At 50.1% G+C, this 16867-nt stretch overlaps 1 protein-coding gene across 11 annotated transcripts; it reads left to right on the plus strand.

Annotated features, from left to right (window-relative positions):
• The first annotated feature begins 505 nt into the window (after positions 1-505).
• SF1 (splicing factor 1) lies at positions 506-15617 on the plus strand. Of its 11 annotated transcripts, none has more exons than XM_060158772.1 (14): positions 506-1250; positions 2603-2731; positions 5459-5534; positions 8560-8712; positions 8911-9000; positions 9354-9537; positions 9625-9740; positions 9845-9952; positions 10677-10857; positions 11117-11390; positions 11725-11784; positions 11909-12088; positions 12830-13034; positions 13468-15617. In XM_060158772.1, exons 1-14 carry the CDS (start codon positions 863-865, stop codon positions 13595-13597), a joined length of 2274 nt encoding a protein of 757 aa, XP_060014755.1. In that variant the 5' UTR covers positions 506-862; the 3' UTR covers positions 13598-15617. The 11 variants fall into 11 exon arrangements, with proteins under 11 accessions (XP_060014755.1, XP_060014746.1, XP_060014745.1 ...); XM_060158773.1 differs by having other exon boundaries at positions 512-893; XM_060158763.1 differs by lacking the exon at positions 12830-13034.
• Positions 15618-16867: the final 1250 nt, after the last annotated feature.

The raw sequence follows: 16867 nt of genomic DNA on the forward strand, positions 1-16867 counted from the left end.
CCACTTTAATTTTTTTCAAAAGCAGGAAGTCCCCTTTTACCTGAGTTGTCAACGAATCTGGTTTACCCGCCCGCGCCAGCCCCTCCCCCGTCCCTCGGTTCCGGGTTATCAACGGAATCGAGGACTGACGTCACCAAGAGCTTCCGCGTCGGACCCGAGGACCGAAGCTGAAGCCAGGTGCTGGGGGCGGGTTTTGCGCCAACTACGCATGCGCACTGCTGCTCCGTTCCCCGCGACCCTAAATCTCCTTCGCCCGCACTTCCGCGCTGCGACCTCGCGCTTAAACCCAGCGAAACTACTCCCCGGGGGAAGGGAGTAGACTAAAGAATCGAACCAGCGACAGCCAATCCCATGACACTACGACGCAACCGAGTTTGATTGACTCCATCAACTCCAGCCAATGGGAGAGCTCTTGGCCCCAAACGTCACAGAGTTTGCCCCACCCTATCCCCTCCCTTCTGGACTCCGAGCTCAGTTCGCGCAGTAACAAATGAAGTGCGCGCTGCGACACCTCCCAGCTCTCCAGGCTCAGCCGCCATTTCCTCGCCTGGCCTAACGGTCCGGCCAATCCCAGCGCGCATCGAGAAGGGCTAAGGCTCCGCCAATCGGAGGCCGCCGATTTCGACCCCTTGCCTCGGCCCGGCCCAATCCAGGCTCCGGCCCCATCGCCCCCGACCCGCCCCCGCGGCGCCCTCTCTCCTCCCTCTTTGTGCGTCTCGCGCCGCCGCCGCCGCCCGCCGCGTGAGAGGACGGGCTCCGCGCGCTCCGCGGCAGCACAGTCAGGTCCCCTCCCCCCAGAAGATTCGCGAAGGAGAAACCGCCGCCGAAGAGGAGCCGCCGGTGCCGGTCCCTGGGGGGCGCCATGGCGACCGGAGCGAACGCCACGCCGCTGGGTAAGCTGGGCCTCCCTGGCCCCAAAAGGGGCTTCGAGCCGGGGCCACCGCCTGCCCCCGGGCCTGGGACGGGGCTGCTGGTGTCCGGGCCGCCGCCGCCGCCGCCCCCGCCCGTGGGCTCGGTGGGGGCCCTGACCGCGGCCTTCCCCTTCGCGGCGCTGCCGCCGCCGCCCCCGCCGCCCCCGCCGCCGCCCCCCCCGCCTCCCCAGCAGCCGCCGCCGCCCTCCCCGGGCTCCTCGTACCCGTCGCCGCAGCCGCCCCCTCCGCCGCCGCTCTACCAGCGCGTGTCGCCACCGCAGCCGACACCCCAGCCGCCGCGTCAGGACCAGCAGCCGGGCCCGGCCGGTGGCGGAGGAGGTGAGTCGGGCCGAGAGAGCGCGACAGGCGCTGCGCGGATGGGCCCGGCCGGCTGAGGGGCGCGCGGCGGCGGCGACGGCGGCTGCACGCGGCTGGGGCGCGCGCGCACGGGGAGACCCGGGCGGAGGCGCCACGGGGCGCGCGGCCGAGTTCTCGGGCCTCGAGTGCGCACGCGCGTTAGGGGTGGGGGCCTGGCGGGAGGAAGTTTGTTGCGCGCAGGCGCAGTGTGGCGGCCGGGCTTCGCGGCCAGCCTGAAAGCCTAGGTGGGGGGGACTCTCTGTTGCTCTCCATCCTGGTGTAGGGGAGAGGTGTGGAGGGGGTCGAGTGAGTGAATGGGGTGTTGGGTGTGCAAGTCTGGAGGGTGTGAAAGGGTCAGTTGATGACGTGGAGCGTCCTTTTCCTGGTTGTAGAAGAGTCCTAAAGGGAGAAAAGTACCCAGAGTAGCTCTTCGACTGCTACAGTAAGGCAGGGTTTTCACTACAGAGAACCAAAGAGGTTGAAAGTCTTCAGAGGATGGTTGGGTCTGATTTTTTTGTGGCTGTTTTTGGGGGAGGAAATTCTGTACGTTTTCTAATCTCCTTTTGTCTACCTAAGAAATGTGACATGCCTTCTCCTCTTGAGGCGTTCCCCCTAGGTCTGGCCCCTGAGAAGAACACTTTTGTGTACTGAATGCTAGGGAGTTTCTGCCTGTGTACTGGAGAAGGAGGATTTGGCTGTTTTTGTATAGCTTGTTCCTTGTTGAACTTTTGATGCATCTTTTAGACACTAAATGTCCAGCTGGCCGGGAAAATTGAATGCTGATTTCTGAGAAATTTCTGAGAAAAAAGTGATCTTGTGGAAGAATCCAGTTTTTTCAGTTAGTAACTATAGGTTTAGTTGTGTTTTGGCCCCCTTAGACAGGTGGCTGATGGGGAGGTGGGAGGAGCCAGCAGGTCCCAATATTGCTTTACAGGCTTGTCTGAGTGTTTAGTCTACTCTTATTTTCTCTGGGGCTGTTAAGGTGTTTATGGACAACCACGTAGTATATTATCTTCTCAATATTTTATTTTACTACTTGAAACTTTATGCATTGAGATTTGTTACCTTGTTTACGTACTTCACAGAATTTCTGTGGGCAAAAACTATAAATGTGAAATGTTAACTTTTCAGACCCAGGTCCAGGTCCCCTTCTAGTGGCCATGTCTCTTGACTTCTCAGGTTTGTCTTCCATTCTTTGCCATTTCCATTTTAGGTCAAGCTCTCAGTTTCACCGTCTGCTGAGGTTGTGTGTAATAATCATAAGCATCCTAAACTTCTGTTGGCACTTTCTCTGCTAGTTTATATTTGCATCTGATGAACTTTATTTCTTTTAGACTTTCCCAGTAAGAAGCGGAAGAGGAGCCGCTGGAACCAAGACACAATGGAACAGAAGACGGTGATTCCAGGAATGCCTACAGTTATCCCCCCTGGACTTACTCGGGAACAAGAAAGAGCTTATATAGGTAAATACACGTTCTGCACCCAAATGCATTTTCGGATTGTTACTATTCTGAGCAACATTTTATCTGTTGAAAGTTTGGGACTTTAAAATTTTCTCTTTTTTGAGAGGAGGTATGGTCAGGTGTACTTGCGACTTTGGTATAATCTATCAGTTTTTGCTCTGTGAGTCCTGCATTTGTAGCTCCTTGTTTTGGTCTGTTGGTAACAGCAGTGTTCTCCATGAGTGCCAGGAGGGTAGAGGGGCCCACTTAGGAGTGAGAATAGTCCCCAGTCCAGCACCCCACCCCACCCTTTTCAGCTGCTGTTCATTGCCAGTTGATGAGGTGAGTGTTTTATGCCTCTCTGGACACGGCCCCACTGGAGAACACTGCAGGTATTGTAAACCAAGTACCTTTTTCACAGCATGGGCTTTCACCATAATTTCATATTCCTCCCTTCCCTAAAATGTGGTCTTTTATTTTTTATAGGTACTTCCTAAAAGGGAAAAAAAAGCTCAGTTTAATCAAAAAGTGGTTCTGAAAGTGTGTTTACAGTGCACCCCTTTTTTACCATTTTGTTGAATTTAACCTTTCCTTTAGCATCTTTTCTGGTTTGGTCTTTTGTGGAGAGCTGTCTTGAAATGAGGGCTCTTGGGTTTACTACTAAAGAACTCTGCAGGGAAAGGGATACTGCTTGGATATGGAATAATGAGGTGGTTAGGATAAAATATCTTAACTGTTGAGAAATTTTGAGAAGTAAGAATGTCCACAGTAGAAATGAAATTAACCTCAAAATTACCTTTTTTTTAAATACAAGGTTATTAATGCAAGTTTTACCTTTATTTATGTACTTGCGCAGGTGTCTCAAAAAAGTTCACTTGATAAACATTTCTTACTAACCAAGTAAACATCCCCTTTGGAGTAAATTAGGGCAGACGCCTCCTAGACCCGTGAGGTTGTGGCCTTCACGAATAAAAAAAACTTCAAGGCCGTTGTTCTTGAGGATCTTAATCTCTTGTGTTTCTAGATTGCTGAGAATTTTGAGGTGTTGGAATTGTCTGTCTCTTTTTTACAATACTAATAATTCTCTCCCCGCTGTTCAACCTACTCCCACCCATCCCTTTATGTCTCATATTTGACTGGTCTGGGTCTTGATAACCTTATGAAAATGTTCCTAGTGGAGTGATATCCCAAGGACACAAGCAGATGTAGAAAATGGGAAAAACAAACTCATTCTTTACATCTCCCGCTCTCTTCCCTTGGAGGGAGTTAATGCTCTGGGCCCTAAGGGCTGTTTATAGCTATAATCAAAGTAGAGAGAATGAGAGCCTAGGTTACTGTAGGTCTCTGCTCCAAGGAAGATAGCAGCCTTTTGATTTAAGTGCCAACAATTTCCTCAGATCAGATCCCACACCCCTACAGTCCAGTTAAGATGACTGCCTATCTCCATGAAGGTGACTTTCACCTTGAGCTGTTGAGCTAATACTTGACTGCCAAGTCAGAACATTTCTGGCATAAAAGAGCTTAGGGGCCCATGTGTGTCTTATTGCATTTCTGTCTTTCATGGTACATACTGCCTTGTACAGAATGCCCCCAATATCTTCTCTTGATATTAATGTGGATTTTCATTTCTTCAGAGTTTGAGTGGCTGTGTGATATATCCCTGTAGGATATATTTAAAATTAGAAGGGTGTCTGGGGTTAGACATGCATTAATTCTTGGAGCAAACTCAACTTTAACCCAACCCAGTAAAACTTGCCCTTATTTAGAAGTATCTGTTTACAACACTCAGATGCTACAAAGGTAAGAAACAGGTGGTCTTCAGCATGCCGAAGAAAGTGGTTTGGCTATGCAGTGCCATTATCTTGAGAAATCATCCGGGTAATATTTCCCTGGAATCACTGAACTTTTGTGAAACCCTCATCTTTCTTTTTCACATACAGCCTCATTTGTCAAGGTCTGAGGGCCACACATACTGTCCTTGACCCACACTTTTCATCCTCTGCACCCCTACTTTTACTCCCTGCATAAGGAGCAAGTCTAAAAACAGACTTCTTGCATCTTAACGGTTACTGGTTTATTAAGGTATATGGATTGTCATAAAATTTGAATAAGAAACAACAGGTATTGGAAGATCCTTTGGATCTGGTTTTACACAAAGAGTTATGTACAAACTTATATGAGATTGTTGAATTGGTTATTAAATGTCTTATTTAAGGAATTTTAAGCCTGGTATCAATGAAAATGATCTTTGCTTAACTGGTGTTTTTCCTTGTCCCATGTTAATTGAGTCTCATTTTGGGTTATGTTTAATATTTAATGAAGGAAAAATAAACTCTAAGAGTCTTGCACTCAAGAATGTAATTTGGTGGGAACAGGATACTGGTGATAACGTGGTTTAGTTCTGGGTACCAATTGTATAGCAAGCCTTGGTGGGGACGGAGAGGTGAGACACCTCCTAATAATTGCTTTGATGTTAGCCTTAGCGAACAGTCTATACTGCTAACCCCTCTTCCAACAAATTGTTTGCTTCCTTAAGTGATAACCATTTTGAAGTGAAAGATACTTATAGATGTAAATGGACTCCTGCCAATAGGTGGTTGGGGTTTTTGCCTCAATGTGTTCACTGATCAGTCGTCCCTTTCAAAGTCTCCGAGTTCTTCATGCTTGTTGTTGAGATTTGAGATGTTTTTTGGTAACATTGTCTTTTTTCCATCCTTTTTTTTTCTTTCCTAACCTGGTTTCTTCCAGTGCAACTGCAGATAGAAGACCTGACTCGTAAACTGCGCACAGGAGACCTGGGCATCCCCCCTAACCCTGAGGACAGGTTGGGAAACAGTTTTAACCAGCTGACAGTAACGCTTTTACCTTTTTCTCAATACGTTTTACTGGTGGCAACATGTTGTGTCAGTTCAATAAAATCCTAGTAAGAAGACTGGTACTGTGACCATTCTGGGAACTAGAGTGTAAATTAGCAGTATATATGGTCAGTCATCAGTTAGAAAATTGGAATGAAATTTAATTACTAGCAGAATCGAAAGTTACAGGAAAACGGACAACCGGTTTTCATTTGGTAAGCCTGTAGATTTTTAACCTGATTTACCCACCGGTAGGGACAGTGAGGTGGCCCGTTAACCAGCTGTTTCAGTACCTGCTTTGGCTGACAGCCCACGTGTAAAGTTTTCCTCACAGGTACTACACAATGTAGGGAATAAGAATATTTTTGAACATCACTGAATCTGAGAAGGCCAGAAATTCATTCTGGTGAGCTCATTCCTGCAGTCTCTTGCTCATGGTTTTGACATGGTTTTAAAGTAGACAAGATTCTAACCAACTTCCTTCACTGCCAGTTAATTTTCAGCCTTGGCCATTGCCTGGGGGTGTTGGGAGGGGCCAGAATATTCTCACCTGTTTTGGGAAGGCAAGCAACCAACCCTAAATTACTTTTTTTTTTTTTAAGGGAGTGTGGTCTTCAAACAGCTGTGGTCTTGTCATTTCAGTTTATGATTTCTCTCACCTCTGAAAAGTAAAAAGTCTGAGGGAAATGAACTTTTTAAACAGGAATTTTATTGGCAGGTTAATATTTGAGCAGCTAAAATCTGGTCCATTTAATAGAAGGGCAGTATGCCTCCCTCTCAGTGAAGTTTCTCTTAGTGCATGCAGCATAGTTCAAAACACTTTGCTTTAAAAAAGTAGTGTTTTGGGTTTTGTTACCCATTTTAATAACTTGTTAAATCAGGAAGATGATGTAATGGTTTTAGAAGCCACTCACTTAAGCATCTTTCTGCTGCCCTTTGTCAGGAAACAAATTAACTTATTTCTCCATATTGACGCTTTTAATTTTATTTAATTAAATTTATTATTTTTTCACCAGTAGATTTTGGTTGGAGGGTTGTATTATGTTTTATATTTTGACTTTTTTTTTTTAAGATTTGAATTATAGGTTGTAGACCACAACTGTTAGTGCCTTTTTGGCCTTTTTCCCTTTAATAACATGTCTACAGGTTACCAGGCAATTCCTCAAAAAGTTGAATTTTTAACAAACCTTTGCTTCCTGGAGAATTTGGATTAGAAACTAGATGTTCTATAATACAATGCCTATTCAAAGCGAAGAAGTTGGGCCAATCTGACCTCTAGAATATTGGCTTTTGCCTTTCACTTCCACAATTTGGAAAGAGGTTCACTGTTGCGGGGCTTTTAAATGACCAATTTGGTGCTGGTAAAACTGGTGATTAGCCAGAAATGCTTAATCTAGACAGCTATGAATGAGGTGGGAATTAGAAACGTCAAACATGTTAGAAATAAAAACAGAGCAGAGTTTTTTTTTCTCCCTTGTATTCAGTTTGAAAGAGGCCTTAATTAATGCCTTATGGTTTTGCTTTGAAAGAACCCAGGTTGGAGGGAAATGATATGAGTTTCTTACTAAGATTATTTCTTAAGAAGGTGTATTCTCAGTATGAAGCCACTTCATGCCATTTTGATTTTGCTCAAGTTGCACAGTTAAAAATGCTTTAAAATCTCTTATAGACTTAAATGTGTAAGATGATAGTCTAATAAGCTGGGGTATGTTTGTTTTTGTTCACTATTATTGGATTGTGCTAACAGTTTATACAAATGCTAGAAACGGAGGTGTCATTTAGCCGTCATTAGCCATGAACAAACCTGACCTTTTATTCCATCGTGTGTGTAACGTGGTATGACATGGTTCCCTTTAGGCTGAAGACAGTGGGAGCAGCCGAGTTCAGTCCTTGCTCTCCAACTAGGCAAGGTTCTCTCAACTAAATCAAGGGTATAGGAGTCTTTGACTACTTTCAGGATGTTTTTAAAATAACCTGATCCACATGGTCTCTTCCCTTCTTGCAGCTGCTACTAAATTTTCATTCAGAATATCAAGCTATGGTCCTTTTTGTAATCTTAACTCAGAATTCTAGGAGTGTAACTTCTCTTTTTTTTTTAATTACCGCAAAATCCAGCTGTGGTAAACTGACCATTTTATCATTACTATTTTTTACTTGTAGCAACAGCATTTTACTCCTTAAAAAAAGAGAGAGAGAAAATCTGCTTTCTGGACTTGTAAACTCTGGTGGAGAATCATAGGTTTTCCCCTTGCTGTTTGCAGGTTCAGACCCTAGACAAGTACTTGACCAAATCTGCATTTGCAGCCTCTCACAGAAGCTGCTTTAGCAATTTAACCGTTTTCTCTACCCAGACTCCCCAACCTCGAACAGCCAGAAAACAGGTTGACCTCCTGGGCCTTGGACACAGCCAGCCAGGCCATTGAAGGAAAAGCAGAGACGAAGCCTTGAACCATCTCTCTCCATTGTGGGGGCCAAGTAGCTGCAGTAGCCTTGAGTCCCAGTTGCATTGGGTTAAAGAGCTCAGACTTACTATGTGGTAGGGGTGTAGACTCTCTTCCTGATAGGACATGAGCTCTGCAAGAGTTAACGTTTTACCTAAACTTGGGGTTTCCGTGGTTCATAAAGTTGTAATGTTATTTTTTTTTCAAATGAAAGCAAATTCATATCTGGCAAGAAGACTCCAGAGGATGATACTGTCCTTGCCATTTATAATCTAGAGATTTTCCCCCAGAAGGACAGACTTTTTTTCCCTCTTACTTTTAGAAGCAAAACTACTTTTTTCTTTCTCACACACACCCCAGTCCCCCTAATGCTAAGCCAGCTTCCACCTCCTCATTCCACACGATCGTGAATAGCACACGTTATGGTCGGTTCCTCCGAAGAGTGTTGAGTTAGGGTCTGAGAGGCAGAGGGGCTGGGGAAGACTTATTTTAGCCCGTGTGGGAATGAGAGAAAAGTGAAGGCAGAACAGTGATGGTGGTCTGTTTCCCACAGGTCCCCTTCCCCTGAGCCCATCTACAATAGCGAGGGGAAGCGGCTTAACACTCGCGAGTTCCGCACCCGCAAAAAGCTTGAAGAGGAGCGGCATAACCTCATCACGGAAATGGTTGCCCTCAACCCTGATTTCAAGCCACCTGCAGATTACAAGTAAGTGGGGGCCAGGTGATCTGGGACAAGGACACCTGCGGATTAGGTGTGGTCTGGTAGAGCAAGTTTGGTACTAATCTCTTATTCCTTACCCCCAGTCACCTGTAATTAACAAGTGGTGTCGGGTTAGTTCTAGAAGAGCTGTCGATTTGTGTCATCTTGGAAGTGTGCAGAGTCTATGAGTCTTTTCTTTCTTAGACCTCCAGCAACACGTGTGAGCGATAAAGTAATGATTCCACAAGATGAGTATCCAGAAATCAACTTTGTGGGGCTGCTGATTGGGCCCAGGTGAGTAACTACTATCCTGTGGAATATAGAATTCCTAAGGACCTGGGAGATGTGTCTGTCTTGTGCCTGTTTGGGTGCCACTGGTGGCTTATTTTCCTGTTTTTGGTAGGATGTTCACTTTGGCTGAGTGCATGCCTTTTTGTGAGAAAATCTCTTTTAACTTCCCCATTTCACCGCAGGGAAGTCAGATCTTGAGGATTGCTGTGTCTGTGACCTTAACTTAGAGATCATGGAGCTCTTGGTGGGAAAATCCCATTCTCTGCACTCATGGTTTCCTTCCAGTGCCCAGCGAGCCACTCTGGCGTGTGAATTTGTGTGTCAGGTATGACAATGGTCTTTTCTGCCTTTGACAGAGGGAACACCTTGAAGAACATAGAGAAGGAGTGTAATGCCAAGATCATGATCCGGGGGAAAGGCTCTGTGAAAGAAGGGAAAGTCGGGCGCAAAGATGGCCAGATGCTGCCAGGAGAAGATGAGCCGCTTCATGCCCTGGTTACTGCCAATACCATGGAGAATGTGAAGAAAGCAGTAGAACAGGTGAGGGAGCCAGAAAGGAAGCCTCTAGCCAGAATTCTAGGTGGTGTCCCAGGACTTACATAACTGTGCCCGTTGCATCTCCACCAGATAAGAAACATTCTGAAGCAGGGTATCGAGACTCCTGAGGACCAGAACGATCTACGGAAGATGCAGCTTCGAGAGTTGGCTCGTTTGAATGGGACCCTTCGGGAAGATGATAACAGGTGTGTATGTGATTAGTTTAGAGGGGAGTGCACAGAGACCTGAAGAACCTATGGAAGAAGGGTGATTGGCCATAGCCCTTCAGGTGACTTTTTTCTGTCAACAGGATCTTAAGACCCTGGCAGAGCTCGGAGACCCGCAGCATTACCAATACCACAGTGTGTACCAAGTGTGGAGGGGCAGGCCACATTGCTTCCGATTGCAAATTCCAAAGGTGAGGGTTTCCTGGTAGCCCGTGGTATACAAGACAGTTCCTGTTAACCTGCAGACTCAAGAGAAGCTTTCTTTCTGTGAATGTGGTCTGTAATGGTGTGATCGAAAACCCAGAATGATTAGAAACAGCTGATGCAAAACATCCCTATTTTATTGCTTATCTTGAGCCCAGGGAAACTGGAAAACTTTCCTTCTGGGTATAGGTGTTTTCACAGTGGCTTAATGTTAACTGCCATTTGTTGCTTAAGGTGGGTATAAGAAGACAGCAATCCTGTGCACTTCCGACCAGTTGCGAACCAGCATTTGATAGCAGTGTTTTTCTACTTTGGGGGGCAAATATAAAAAGCTTTGTTAAGGAAGTTCTGGCAGTTGCTCCGGTCTTGGCATAGATGTTCCTTCCCTCAGACCTGGAATGTAGAAATTGATGAAACTTGCTATTGTAGAAAAACCTGTGCTTTCCTGGCTGGCGTGGTTGGCTCTGGTCTGGTGCTTCTCTCTCCTCTGTGCTTGCCCTAAGGGTCTCTGCTGTGGCAGAGGTACATGTAATCCCAGTGGCAGAGCTGGGCATGGAACTGAAAAACTGATGAGACTATTTTGAGGAAGGGGTTAGAAAGGGTGACTGAATTCCTCAGAACTTTCTCTGTGTAAATTTCTCAGAGTAAAGGTTTCTATCTTAAGGAGGGTTTTTTCCTTTTCTGTTTTTGTGTCCCCCACCCCACCTTCAGGCCTGGTGACCCCCAGTCAGCTCAGGATAAAGCGCGGATGGATAAAGAATACTTGTCCCTCATGGCCGAACTGGGGGAGGCACCTGTGCCCGCATCTGTGGGCTCCACCTCTGGGCCTGCCACCACACCCCTGGCCAGTGCACCTCGGCCCGCTGCTCCCGCCAGCAATCCACCTCCACCGGTGAGCTTCAAGGGCTGGTTCTTACAGCCTGGCCCCCCTTGTCTTCTGAAGAGACTGGGGGAACGTGGCCAGGTGCTTTGGGTAGAACAGGTGGACATGGGCGGCAACATTGTTCTTTCGGGACGTCAGGAATGTTTGGGGACCTCTCAGTTTGGGGAAGATCTTGTCCTTGTGTCCTGGTCCTGTGGCATAGCCGAAAGAACAGTGTTGCCACCAGGGGGAGCAGGCAGGGACGCTGGCAGGAAATGCTCTCACGTAGTCTCTCATGTCCACTACCCAGAGCCGCCCACCCTGGATGAATTCTGGCCCGTCAGAGAGTCGGCCCTACCATGGCATGCACGGAGGTGGCCCTGGTGGGCCCGGAGGTGGCCCGCACAGCTTCCCACACCCGTTACCCAGCCTGACGGGCGGGCACGGTGGACATCCCATGCAGCACAACCCGAATGGACCCCCTCCTCCTTGGATGCAGCCGCCGCCACCACCGATGAACCAGGGCCCCCACCCACCTGGGCACCATGGCCCTCCTCCAATGGGTAAGTAAGTGTCAGACCAGAAACCTTGGGGCTTTGGGATAAGCAAGGGTTTGTATCGTCACTGCACACTGGAAGCAGGTCTTAGAGCCGTCGGGTATTGGTACTGAGTCTCTTGCCAAGGCTTGGGCTCCAGGCCAGGAAGAAGGTTCCGTCCTGGTTCAGGGAGGGACTTCTGTGTGGGGTAGGCACAAGCCTGCTGCTTAGAGGCGGAGTCCCAGAACTGCTCTTGTGCGGGTAGTGATTGCAAGCTGTGCGGCTAAGCTGCTGGTGGGGCGGCATCCTCCCTGGCCAGTTCCAATGTCCTGCTAAGTTCCTGCTCTTTCCTTCCATCAAGATCAGTACCTGGGAAGTACGCCTGTGGGCTCTGGGGTCTATCGCCTGCATCAAGGAAAAGGTAATGGAACCTGGCCGTTTGCTCACTTTGGGGTGTCGCCTCCCAGGCCTGGGAGTGAGGGGGGGCTCTGTTGCAAATCCCTCTCTTCCACTGAGGCCTCACCCTTGTCTCCACCTGGCTGCAGGTATGATGCCGCCACCACCTATGGGCATGATGCCGCCGCCGCCGCCGCCTCCCAGTGGGCAGCCTCCACCCCCTCCCTCTGGTCCTCTTCCCCCATGGCAGCAGCAGCAGCAGCAGCCTCCACCGCCCCCTCCGCCCAGCAGCAGTATGGCTTCCAGTACCCCTTTGCCATGGCAGCAAAGTGAGTGGAATATTTTGGGCTTGTGGGGGTGGGTGGGATTGCGGGGGAGGGGGCTGAGAGGAATGAGAGACCCTGGCAGACAGGCAGGCAGACACCTTGGGGTGAGACTCTGGTCTCTGCTGCAGGGTAAACAGAAGGGCCTTGTGGCCCCCGGGGGCCTCGGGGAGGAGAGCTGACGTTTGGTGTGGCTGTGTCTGGGGAGAGGTTTGGGGGGGCCTGGAGGGGAGCCGCCATCATAGGTAGGGTGCCAGAAGTCCAGGCTCTGCCGGGCGAGCTGCTGGCTGGCCCAGGCCTACGCGTTAGGCCCGGGTTGGGGTGGTGCATGCCTGCTCTGCAGAGGGATGTGATTGGGGCCTGAGAGACTGCGGGGATGGGATCGGGGGCAGCGGGGAGAGTAGCTGTGGCCTTGAGGTTGAATGTGCCGTTCGGTGGTGGCGGCGGATGGGCGGAGGGATGTCAGAGCCGGTTCTTGTGTCTGGTACCTTCCCCTCGGCCCTTCCAGGGGCATTGGTGACAAAGGGCTTACTCTGTTAAGCCTAGAGACCTTGAGGCTGACCCCAGGGTAGTCCTGCCCACCCCTCCACCCCCATCGCCAGGACAGCCCTGCCCGCCCGCCCCCCACCACCGTACCGCATGCCAAGCCAGGAGCAGGCGTCCCTCGCCCCCCATCCCAAGGCAGCAGCCGCAGAGAGCCGCGGTGTGCCCCCGCGCGTGTGACCTTGGGCTTCTTTACCACCCCAGATACGACGACTACCACCACGAGCGCTGGCACAGGGTCCATCCCGCCATGGCAACAGCAGCAGGCGGCTGCCGCAGCTTCTCCAGGAGCCCCTCAGATGCAAGGCAACCCCACTATGGTGCCCCTGCCCCCAGGGGTCCAGCCGCCTCTGCCGCCCGGGGCCCCTCCCCCTCCGCCGCCTCCGCCGCCTGGTTCCGCCGGCATGATGTATGCCCCGCCCCCTCCTCCTCCGCCTCCCATGGACCCTTCTAACTTTGTCACCATGATGGGCATGGGGGTGGCGGGCATGCCACCCTTCGGGATGCCTCCAGCTCCCCCACCGCCTCCACCACAGAACTAGACTCGGTTTTTTAAGAAAATATATATTATATATAGAGAGAATTGGTCTCGTTTAAACACACGCCGAACCTCACCATATGGAGCCAGACATTGGGACGCACGCATGTGATTGTGTGCACGCATGTGTGTGTGTGCACGCACCGGGCTGGGCCAAGCGACTGAGGCCTCGCTTAGGAACGGGCAGGTGGTAGTAGGGGCGCCAGCTTGGGCTCTCCTGGCGCCCCGTAGCATCGAGTGTCTTCTTTGTCTTCTTTCTCTCCTCACCCAAATCCCTTTGCCTCTCCCCAAACCGGGCCGCCAGGATCCCTCCCCGCGGCGGCGATGGCCCGAGCCATGAGAGTGAGGACTTTCCGCGCCCATTGGTGACCCTTCCAGGCAGACAGCCTCAGCAGCGCCCCTGGTGGACAGGATGGTTCGGCAAAGCAGCCTGAGTTATTTTTATGGACGGAATCGGAACACGCTGGCTCCATATTGTGAAATTTTTTATTAATTTTTTCTTTTTCCTTTGTTATTTCCTTATCTTTTCCTTTCTTCAGACTCCGTCCAAGGAGATGCTCTCCCCGGTCTTCTGCTGCAATTAGATTCCTTTCCCTTTTTCATTCCTCATTCTTCTCTTTCTAAGGAGAGAGGAACAAATGGTTCTTAGGCAAAGGCTTTTGGCCACCAATGTCAGGCTAGTGGGGGGTTCCTTTGGTTCTAAGATTTTCAAGGTGCCATAGTCGCCCTGAGATTTTTTTTTCCCCTAATTTTAAGCGTGGGGTTTTGTCTCTGTCACCTTTGTAGACTAGCGGGTTGACCCCCAGGTCCAGGGTCCATTTCCGTCCTGGCATCCCTGCCAGCAGTCGGGGCCACCTATGCTGCCGTGGGCTTGTCTGCCAGCCAGGAGCGCCCTTTCCACGCCCCTGAGCACCTGAGCTGCCTCAGATTCCATTTGTTCCTCTCTTTCCTGGAAGGTTTCCTTTTCAAATTTATTTTAGTCCCAAATGTCAGTGTTTTGCAGTGTCTAGGGGTTTGAGCCCTTTGTTTTCCATTCTGCTTCTTTTTTTTCCTCCTTCCTCTTAATGGTGTGATTATGTTGATAATAATGTATAATGCGCGTTCTCTTCACTGGTTTATCTGCAGAAATTTCTCTGGGCTTTTTTTTTTTTTTTTTTTTTTTTTTTTTTGGTGTATGATTCAACACTGCGTTAAAGGGGGATGTTCCATTGAATAAAAGAGCAGTGTGGTTTTCTGGGTCTGTTTATTTCCTTTTGTTTTAAATCCCCTCTGCCACCATCAGCACCAGCACCAGTTACCTTACCTGCGTTCAGCTCCTGGCCATACTTGTCCTTTTCTTCCTGGAGAGCCTCTGGGACCTTCATTAAGGAAGCCCCCATCTACCTCCCTGTGTAGTTTCGCTGAGGGAAGCTGGTGTGTGGGCGGCCCCACCTCCTCCCTCTGCCTTAGTAGTTAATGGCTGAGAACCTGGTGACCCCCTCCCTGGTCTCTCTTTTCGAAGGCCTTTCCCTGGGGCTTGGACCTCCCCATGCGATGAGCTCCAGTTGTGATTTGTACTTGGAAGCTGCCACCTGACTGTGAGGTCCTGGGCCTAGGGAGGCATCGGCACTAAAGGTCAAGCCAACTAATCCTGCCTGTCAGGCTCAGAGCTGCTAAAGTTAAAACCGTCAAGTGGCTTTTTCTCTCTCTGCTGGTGACTCGCAGCCTGCCACACTGCAGGCTTCGGGGAGAGGTGGGGCAGGAGAAGGGGACTCACCTTGTGCTTTGTAAGCACTTCACAGAGGGTCTCAGGCTGTTTTGGTCTTTGGTGTCTGGGGTGGTAGATAGGGCCCATGGTGGCACCAGAAAAGTACATCTCAGGACATAACATGGGGCAGTGAGGGTCTTGTTCAGCTGCTGCTGCTTTGCTACAGTTCCCTTGGGGAGAGCTGCGCTGGGGCCTGCCCTTTCCCACTAGCTTTCCTTCCTTCCAGGAGGCTGAGGGACAGCAAGCTTCTGTTGCCCACGGCTCCTGGCCAGCGGGGACGGCACAACGCTGGCCTGGGCTGCTTTCCAGCTTCAGGCTGGGGCTGGCCGCTGCTGTTTTATCTGGAGCAGAGCCTTGCGTGTCTGGGCCCCATCCAGGGTGCCTGTGTTTGCTGTAGGCCCAGCAGGGGTTAATGAAGCCTCAGAACCCAGACCTGTTCCCTGGGTCTTCCTAAGCAAGCCCTAAACTTCAGTTGACTGAAAGGGAGCAGGGAGATTTTTTCTCTTTGTTCTTAGCTGACAGAATGGGGGCAGGGCCTGGGGCCTGGCAACTCTCTTTGACTTCGGCTTCATCTCATTGCTTCCCCCCACAAGCTTGGTTTCCCTGGTGGGCTCATGGGGCAGTTAATTAGCTCTTTGAAGCTCTGGAAGAGGCAAAGTGGCGCTATGTGGGTTTTAGAAATAAAATCAATAAATGACTTAACCACAGCCCAGCTATCTCTGTTTCTCTCCCCTGGGGCCAGCTCCATTCCTGGGCTCACTCCCTTTCTGTTCCCTGCCGTCAGCTTTCGTTAAGGTTTTGGGGGGGTAACAAGTGGCTGAAGGAGGCATCAGTGGCCTTTCTCCAAGCAGCTCAAGGCCCTGAAATGGAAGAGAGCAGGAAGGCTTGGCCCTCGGAACCACAGCAAGCACCTGCCTTTGTGGTGGAACGGGAGGGAGAAGTGCTCTCCCACCTGCCTTGGACACCTAGGGTAGAGAAGAGCCCTCTACTTGACCCTGTTTCTGTTCTGCTGCAGCAGCAGTGTCTCCCCACCCCCTCAAAGCTAGGTTGGTGAAAGGAATGTCGGTTGGGAAAGGTCACCGTCAGGGCTGTGTTACTGAGACCCAGCCAAGGGCTCTGGAGGAACCCAAGATTGGTCCCGGGAAGGAGGCAGGATTTCTGATTAGAAACCTAGTCGGATGTAAACAACTTGAGTTATTTCAGGTTGGGAAGGTGCTCTCAGGGTTCTTTAAAATCTATGCATGCAACACTAATGGGGGTGAAAGGGGAGAAGGACTTGGGGAAACAGGTCAGTTTCAGCCTTCAAGTTTCCATCCTGCTGGGCTGGGGGAAGCAAAATAAAAGAGGGTCTCCTGAGGTGGCGTCACCTTTGGAAAAGACTGGCAAGTTTGAGTGGGTGCCAATGATGCAACAAAGACCGAAAGAGCCCACAAGAAAGGTAGTTGGAGAAACCAGTTCAAAGTACATCTGTTTCCCAAGAGAAACAGGATGTGTCCCAGTTCAGCAAGTGCCTTGAGTGCAGGGGCGGGGTGAGCACTAAGTTGATGAGCAGGGAGGGGGCGTGGATTGAGTTGACATGGGGAGCAGGATAAGAAGCTAGGAATGCTCTGTTAGGAGCAGGTCCATAGTGGCAGGAAAATTAGGGGTCAGTGCACAAAGGTTTGTGTGGCCAGAGCACGCAGCCACAGTTGGGGCATGAGGTGACAACAGGGGAACTGGCGCTACCTTGTCAACAACTGTACCAAGGAGCTTCTGAGCTCTACCCGGCCCTCCACAAGGAACCACGGGCCAGGCAGCCCAAGATGCTGGCCAAGCGCAGAGACCAGGTGCTTGGTGGAGGGTGGGGTGAACCTCCCCAGAGGCACAGCCCGGGAGGAAAGGCTGAGGGTGGGAACTGTGAGACCTGAGAGCCACCAGGCATTCTTTTGAAATACAAGGTGTAAAAAACTTAAAATGC

Source organism: Lagenorhynchus albirostris, chromosome 9 (genome assembly GCF_949774975.1).
Source record: "Lagenorhynchus albirostris chromosome 9, mLagAlb1.1, whole genome shotgun sequence".
Lineage (NCBI taxonomy): Eukaryota > Metazoa > Chordata > Mammalia > Artiodactyla > Delphinidae > Lagenorhynchus > Lagenorhynchus albirostris.

What these genes read in the sequence shown, in the direction of transcription:
- SF1 (XM_060158762.1), top strand. Translation starts at nt 863, where the DNA reads ATGGCGACCGGAGCGAACGCCACGCCGCTGGGTAAGCTGGGCCTCCCT. An exon ending in ACAAGAAAGAGCTTATATAG is followed by an intron (nt 2,732 to 5,458) that starts GTAAATACACGT and finishes GGTTTCTTCCAG; the next exon opens with TGCAACTGCAGATAGAAGAC. An exon ending in CCCCCTAACCCTGAGGACAG is followed by an intron (nt 5,535 to 8,559) that starts GTTGGGAAACAG and finishes TGTTTCCCACAG; the next exon opens with GTCCCCTTCCCCTGAGCCCA.